General features: G+C 54.2%; 1 protein-coding gene across 1 annotated transcript; it reads left to right on the plus strand.

The window, feature by feature from the left end:
* The first annotated feature begins 779 nt into the window (after positions 1-779).
* Positions 780-7,110, plus strand: LOC121850380. The gene is made up of 5 exons (XM_042341880.1): positions 780-852; positions 3,382-3,743; positions 5,088-5,354; positions 5,662-5,805; positions 6,141-7,110. The coding sequence occupies exons 2-5, from the start codon at positions 3,455-3,457 to the stop codon at positions 6,305-6,307; spliced, it is 867 nt and encodes a 288-aa protein (XP_042197814.1). The 5' UTR covers positions 780-852; positions 3,382-3,454; the 3' UTR covers positions 6,308-7,110.
* The last annotated feature ends 802 nt before the right edge of the window (positions 7,111-7,912 follow it).

Consider the following 7,912-nt stretch of genomic DNA (forward strand, 5'->3'; position numbering starts at 1 on the left):
TTGATGTCAAATCAGAGAAATGAAGTGTTTATCCACAATGTGGGACTGGGCGACTGGTGCCCCCCGCGGCCACTCTCAATACTACACACAGGGCTTTACACCATCAGTTCAGCCCTTTCCTTTTTAATTGAATAATAAATAATAATAATCCCGGCATTTGACCCGGCGCCTCATCACATCACTGAGACGTCGCAAAGCGCTTCACAGGACACACTGTAAAGTGTAGTGACTGTGTATTTTGTGGGCGAAAACGCGGCAGCTAATTGAGCACAGCGACGTCCCCACAAACAGCCGTGGAGTGAAGTGAGTGACAAGTGTCGGGGGATCGTCGGCCAACGTCGGGGGATTGTTGGACATCAGGAGAGAGAGAGAGAGAGAAACTCCCTTCTCTTTTCGGTTTGCGCTGTGGGATCTATAGCGTCCGCCTGGTCAGACAGACAGCACCCGGGGCCACTGGGGGCGGGGCCGCGGGGGCGGGGTCACCGGGGGAGGGGTCACCGGGGGAGGGGCCACCGGGGGAGGGGTCACCGGGGAGGGTCACTGGGGCGGGGTCACTGGGGGAGGGGCCACCGGGGGAGGGGCCACTGGGGAGGGTCACCGGGGGAGGGGTCACCGGGGGAGGGGTCACCGGGGGAGGGGCCACCGGGGAGGGGCCACCGGGGGAGGGGCCACCGGGGGAGGGCCACTGGGGGAAGGGTCACTGGGGGAGGGCCACTGGGGGAGGGGTCACTGGGGGAGGGGTCACTGGGGGAGGGGCCACTGGGGAGCGTCACTGGGGGCGGGGCTATAAGGCCGGAAGCAAAGTCGTCTCAAAGCGCTTCACGGGAGAGATCAGCGCCGCCGGACACAGAGGTACCGACAGCCGCTCTCACCGGAGGATTTAACTTTATATATAAAACCAGAATTAATGCAGAATTCCCGAGTGCGGGAAGTGTGAGAGAGAGAGAGAGGGAGTGAGAGAGAGAGAGAGACAGAGTGTGAGAGAGAGAGAGAGTGTGAGAGAGAGAGAGAGAGAGGGAGTGAGAGAGAGAGAGAGACAGAGTGTGAGAGAGAGACGGAGTGTGAGAGAGAGAGACAGAGTGTGAGAGGGAGAGGGAGAGGGAGAGTGGTGTTGGTCAGTGTGGTCAGAGGCTGAGGCTGTGGGGGAGGGTCTGGGACTGGGATACAACGCTCCCCTTTTTGTCTGTGTTGGGCTGAGCGGAGGCAGAGACTCTCTCCTGATTGTCCTGAGATTGTCCTGAGATTGTCCTGAGGACCTGATCACAGCCCAACCTCAGCCATGTTTGCTGTCATGGGAAGGATTGAGCTCTGAGCACAGCTGCAGCTTCTGCCCTTTGTTGGTTGGGATCAGTATTGCAGAGTGTGAGAGGGAGAGAGAGAGACAAAGTGTGAGAGGGAGAGTGTGATCTGCCCTCACACAGACAGCACTGCCCGGCCCGGCCCGGCCCATCAGCAGGTCCTGGAGGGGCCGAATCCTCCCCCTCAGCCCCTGGTAGCCCTGCAGCCCACACCCTCACTAACGGGGAGGGTGGCCCTCGCTGGACCAGCGGCGGGAAAGCTGCCACACAGCGCTGCCTCTCAACGGCAAACTACGTGGTTTAGCTGCTTACACTCCGGCAGTTTCCCCAACGCACACTCTGGGGTCCATAAGCCTTGGCTCTTGCCAACCTGCGCCTCATACTGTCCGGAATTAGGTAAGTACGGTGCGTCCCTTCAGGGAAAGAGAGAGAGAGAGCGTAGTGATCTGCCGTCACACAGAGGAAGGGGAGACACTGGAATGTAGGGCACAGTGAGCACCTGGCACTAGGGTCAGGCCGGGTTTGCCCTGACGGAGAGGCCATCCTGTCACCTGAGTTGGATCCAGGGCAACAGTGGGCAAATGTAGTTGAGGAACAGATCAGCCATGATCATATAGAACGGCGGAACAGGCAGGAGGGGCTGATTGACATACTCCCTAGTGGAACGTGTTTCAATCCAACTTGGCTAATGGGGGTGAGCAGGCCTAACCGCACTCACCAATAATAAAACAAAACTCTCTCACTCTTCTAATCTGCCTCCAACTACTGACATCTCACAGCCTTACTGACCGCGATGGAGAGACACGTCTTTAAACAGCAAACAATAACTTACATATACACACAGACATACAATCAGTAGCACATGAAACAAGCCTGTGAGCCCCAACTAGTCCGTACCGGTGTTTAGACCACACACAAACCCACCTCCTGCTGCTGGTCACTGGGAACGTAGCTCAGTGGTTAGAGCATTCACCTCACAAGCGAGAGGACCTGGGTTCGATTCCCAGGCAGGGTGAAACGTTGGGCAGATTTGCTTATGCCACATGCCTCTATTTACCTAGCGGCAAGTAGGACCCTGGTTGTTATTCAAATTGGGGGATCGCTTTCCAGGTCTAATAATCCCTTCAAAAAAAATTTTGTCACTCAATCCACAACTGTTTGTGGGGTCACTGCTGTGCACAATTGGCTGCCGTGTTTCACCCACAAAGCAGTCACTACACTTTACAGTATATTCTGTGAAACGCTTAGAGACATCACAACCGTGTGATAAGGCGCTAAATCAAATATAAGGATTATTATTAATGATAATAAAAGAACAGAGACCTGGGCTTTCAGGTGACTGAATCCTTGAAGGTGGCAGGACAGGGAGATAAAGCTGTAAAAAGGGCATATGGGATACTTGGCTTTATAAATAGGGGCACAGAGTACAAGAGTCGGGAGTTTATGTTTAACCTATATAAACACTAATTAGGCCTCAGTTAGAATACTGCGCCCAGTTCTGGGCACCGCACTATAGGAAGGATGTTAAGGTATTGGAAAGGAGGAGATTTACGAGGATGGTACCAGGAATGAGGGACCGTGATGATGAGGAAAGGCGAGAGAGGTGAGGATTATTCTCATTGGAGCAGAGAAGGTTACGAGGAGACCTAATAGAGGTCTTCAAAATCATGAGGGGATTTGATAGGTTAGAAAGGGAAAAACTGTCCCCACTGGTGTGTGTGTCGGTGACTCGAGGTCACAGATTTAAAATAGTCTCTAAAAGCCGACGGGGAGTGAGAAGAAATGTTTTCATGTAGCGAGTTGTTCGAATCTGGAACGCATCGCCTGAGAGGGCGGTGGAGACCGATTCGATAACTACTTTTAAAAACGCGGTGGACGGGTATTTGAGGAGGACGGGTTTGCGGGTTATGGGGAAAGGACTGGGGAGTGGGACTGACATTAACTGTTCTATTCAAAGAGCCGCACAAACCCGATGGGCCGAATTGTCTCTTTTTGTGCTGTACCATTCTATGATTCTATGATTATTATTAATGTTACACTAACCTCCAGTGACCAACCTCTCTCTCTTTCCTTCCTGGGAAAGCTGACGTTTCCGGTGTTGGGGAAGCCGGGTTGTGGTGGCCGTGCCGACCAGGCTGGACAGTCGGGTCCTTGACATGGGGGGTAGGGCAAGGCCGGCTCTGCCCCCAGAGGAGGAGGAGGATTGTCCTGGTGATGATGATGAAGGAGCCGTTGTGCCAGCAATGATCTGGAGCCTGGAAGAGGCGGAGATGCTGGAGGAGGTTCAGACAGGAGCCTCGTCCTGTGGAGCGACCGCGATCATCACTGTACTGCGGGCACTGGGTGTGGAGGTTCCGCCCGGAGCTGTGGAGGCCTGCGTCCGCACCAACCAGCGCAGGAACCAGGCCCACCTGCCCGACTACCTGCTGTCCCGCAGCGTGGCCGGTGAGGGACTGCTGGGCTGGCCCCGCCCAGTGCCCGCCCCAACCAGACCCCCCCCCAGCCCTGACCAGTGCTCCACACCCAGTCCCGCCCCAACCAGCCCTGCCCCTCCCACTGCCCTGCTCCCAGCCCCGCCTAGTGCCCCATTCCCACCCTAATTCCAGGAAGTATTAGGTGCAGGTTGGCCAGAGTCAAGGCTTGGGGGGAACCCAGATTGTGCGTTGGGGTAACTGCCGGAGTCTAACCAGCTAAACCTGGGTAGAAAAAATAGAAAAACAGATTCTTTTCTAGAGGGGGAGAGATTAGATAGTGTTAGTGTTCAGAGGGATTTGGGTGTCCTTGTACACCAGTCTCAAAAAGTTAGTTTGCAGGTGCAGCAGCAACTAAGAAGGCGAACGGCAGTTAGCGTTCATTGCAAAAGGTTTAGAGTACAAGAGTAGGGAAGTCTTGCTGACTTGGTGAGACCGCACCTGGAGTATTGTGTGCAGTTTTGGTCCTTATTTAAAAAAGGACATAGAGGGCTGCAGCGTAGATTCACTCGGTTAGTGCCTGGGATGAGGGGACTGACCTATGAGGATAGGCTGAATAAACTGGGGCTGTATTCTCTAGAGTACAGAAGAATTAGGGGGGATCTTATTGAAACATATAAGATTCTTAAAGGGCTGATAAAGTAGACACTGAGGGACTGTTTCCCCGGGAGGAGAATCTATAACCTATAACCAGGGGTCACAGTCTGAAAATTAAGGGTCAGCCTTTTAGAACAGAGTTGAGGAAACATTTCTTCACTCAGAGGGTAGTGAACTTATGGAATTCACTCCTCCAGAAGGCTGTAGATGTCAGTCCTTGAACATCTTCAAGGCTGAGACTGATAGATTTTTAAAAAAGGGGGATTAGGGGATATGGGGAGAGGGCAGGTAAGTAGCTCAATAGTTAGAGCACTCATCTCGCAAGCGAGAGGACCTGGGTTTGATTCCCGGGTCAGGGCAAAACGTTGGACAAGTTTCCTCACCCCACACACACATCTCTCTTTACCAGCAGTGAGTAGGAACCTGGTTGTTAGTCAATTGACGGATTACATTTTTGGGCTTAATAATCCCTTCAAATAAAAAAAATGCAGTCACTCAACCCACGGCTGTTTGTGGGACGCTCACTGCTGTGCACAATTGTCTGTCGCATTTCGCCCACAATTTAAACGGTCACTGCATATTACAGTATATTCTGTGAAGCTCTTTGAGGCGTCTTGAGACATGATAAGGCGCTGTATCAAAAGAGAGGATTGTTGTCATGTTGCCCCATAATCGGCAGGTCTGAACCCTGCATTCTGACCTTTGCCCTCCCTCCCCCCAGGAGCCACACACCAGCAGCTGCTGACAGGAGTGAGTGAAGCCACCGAGGGCAGAGTGATCGGCCGCTTCTTCCCGCTTTACCCGGTGCGGGAGGTCAGGCTGAGGTCGTGGCTGGCCGGCTGGATCCGCCGTGGAGCCGTGCCCGTGGCCACCATGAACCTGCAGGTAGCCCCGCCCGAGGGGGAGGAGGTGCCGGACGCCTGGCATCACCAGATGATCTTCGGGGTGGACACAGCCGGCATCTACCTGACCAACCCCATCCAAGTGGGTACGAGATCGGCACTGGGAGCCCTGGGGCTGCCCTCGTCTCTCAGGGCTGGGGTTGGTGTTGGGGCTGGTTGGTTTGGTCATGGCACAGGTGGTGAGGTGTTAGTAAGGTGTGGGCTGTGTGTGTGAAGGTGAGGTGTGGGCGGTGAGGGTGAGGTGTGGGCTGTGTGGGTGAGGGTGAGGTGTGGACTGTGTGGGTGAGGGTGAGGTGTGGGCTGTGTGGGTGAGGGTGAGGTGTGGGCTGTGCGGGTGAGGGTGAGGTGTGGACTGTGTGTGAGGGTGATGTGTGGGTTCTGTGTTGCTGGTAGAGGAGAGTGAGCTGGTGAGGCGGAGGCTGTGCAGTGAGTCGGTGCTGCTGGTGCGACGGGAGGACATCCTGACCCGGCTGACGGGGGGCACGGAGCTGTCACACCTCAACCACGACCAGCGCTGGAAGGTGCTCAACGTGGCAGGTGAGGGGACGGGGCTGAGATTGGGGCTGGGATTGGGGCTGGAGCTGAGATTGGGGGCAGGGTTGGGATTGGGGCTGAGATTGGGGCTGGAGTTGGGTTGGGGCTGGGGCTGAGATTGGGGTTGGGCTGAGGTTGGGCTGGGGCTGAGGTTGGGGGCTGAGATTGGGGCTGGGGTCTGTCTCCCACTTGGTGTCTTGCTGAGGTGAGAGGGATGTGGTGCCCAGTGCTCCCGCCCCCTGGTTGGATGTGGCTCTGGGCTGGACTCACTCGTTTTCCCCCCACCCAGGTACAAACGGTGAAGCCCCCCTCTCACTGTCTCTCTCCCCACCCCCCAGGCCAGGTCAAGCAGATGATCTACGAGATGTCCCTGGGGGATGTGGCCTTGACCCCATGGGTAACCATCCCTGCTGCCTACCAATCCGGCATCAGCCTCTTTACCCTCAGCAACTCCCAGACCGCCACAGACCTCCTCACAGCCAACGAGTTGCCTTTGAAGCAGTGAAAGTAATTCCCCTCCCACCCCATCTACAACAACAACAACTTGCATTTACAGCGTGCCCTTCACACAAAACAGTGTCTTGGAGTGAGTGAAACTGTCTGGCGTGGGGAGCCAGCTATTTCCTCGGACAAAATCTGAGTTGTAACGATCGGGGTTGCTAGGCTGACATTAACGTGAGTCGCATTTCGTTATGAGAGAGAGAGGGGGTATTTAAATGAGTGACCGAGTTGTGGATCAGTACAGTTGGTTTCTGATTATAAATGAAACTACAGCAGCTTTCATTCTATGTGCAAGTGTTACAGCTTCATGTAGCTCGGGGGCCGTCCAGAACTACAAACATTTTCGTGAACGCAGAATGCAACGCAGGAACGCAGCCCGCACTCCATATACATGTCATTATACACAATCTGTACATTGTTGTATCCGGTGTTTTACAGGATGGGTTTTGGAGGGAAGAGAGTTAAGCGATGCCACGCTGTTTGTACTCTTGTGGGACAAGGTGGCAATTTACAGACAGTCCCTTAAGATGTGTAGAGTGATGACCTAGTTTGGGAAATGCCTCCCTCCCCCGACCATCCATTCCCAGTGTGGAGGAGAGCCGGGAAATGTACCGGGAATAGAGCGAGTGGAACAGGGAGAGCGACAGAGCTAGAGGGGGACAGACCGAGAGTCACACTCGTTGAAATGGGAGCGATTCAGTGCAGATACTCCATTCCTTGTGTCGCTGTCACTGCTACTTGTGTGTTCTCTAAGTCACTTATTTTTATAAATCACACTTTCCCACCCGACCTTCAGTTGAGATGTTAAAACCAAGGCCCCATCTGTCTCCTGATCAGATGGACATTAAAGATCTCCCACGGCGCTTTTGAAAAGACAAGGGAGTTTCTCTCTCCCAGTGTGCTGGCTTACATTCCTCCACAGAAAAATCACTCCCTCACTTCATGACTGTTTGTGGCAACGTTGCTGTTGCCGTCTCCTTCATAAAACTGCACCAGCCTGTGTTTAAACTCTCGCTCCCTGGTAAACAAGCCCGTGTTTAAGCCCTCCCTGGAAAACAGAGACGTGTTCCCAAGGGAGGAGAGGATCAAACATCAGGCTGGGCTGAGCGGTAGCGTCTGCTCAGAGACGGTTCCAGTGTAAGCAGCTGCCTGTCTGTCGCCCAACGCATTGATCAATAATTGATTGCTTCCTCGGAGTGCTGCAGTACAGGCAGCTGCCCGAGGGATGTCAGCGTGGAGCAGCCTGTGAGTCCGTTTTATTTGGAGGATTGTTGGCCGGGACACGGGAGAGAGACTACCTTCTCTTTCCGAACATTGCTGCGGAATCTTTACTTGAACCACCTGAGCAGGCAGACGGGAACTCGGATTAATGTCTGATCACAGGACTACAATAATCAGGTGTAGCTCACAGCCAGAGGATGACGCTCGCAACAACAAATGACACTTGTAAAGCAAGCGCCCTTCACGTCGGAAAGACGTCCCAGGGCGCTGGACAGTCAGGATTTTTTGGACCTGAGCTGGGAGTTGGTCAGGCGGGGCGGGGGGTTTGTGGAGGGGCGGGGGTGGCCGAAGGCACGGTCGAAGAGGGAGATCTTTAGACAAGATTTGA

Source organism: Callorhinchus milii, unplaced genomic scaffold, assembly GCF_018977255.1.
Source record: "Callorhinchus milii isolate IMCB2004 unplaced genomic scaffold, IMCB_Cmil_1.0 Scaffold18, whole genome shotgun sequence".
Taxonomy (NCBI): domain Eukaryota; kingdom Metazoa; phylum Chordata; class Chondrichthyes; order Chimaeriformes; family Callorhinchidae; genus Callorhinchus; species Callorhinchus milii.

Coding starts and splice junctions, on each gene's coding strand:
- LOC121850380 (XM_042341880.1), top strand. CDS start 3,455: ATGGGGGGTAGGGCAAGGCCGGCTCTGCCCCCAGAGGAGGAGGAGGAT. Junction 5,355..5,661: donor GACCAACCCCATCCAAGTGG/GTACGAGATCGG, acceptor TGTTGCTGGTAG/AGGAGAGTGAGCTGGTGAGG. Junction 5,806..6,140: donor GAAGGTGCTCAACGTGGCAG/GTGAGGGGACGG, acceptor CCCACCCCCCAG/GCCAGGTCAAGCAGATGATC.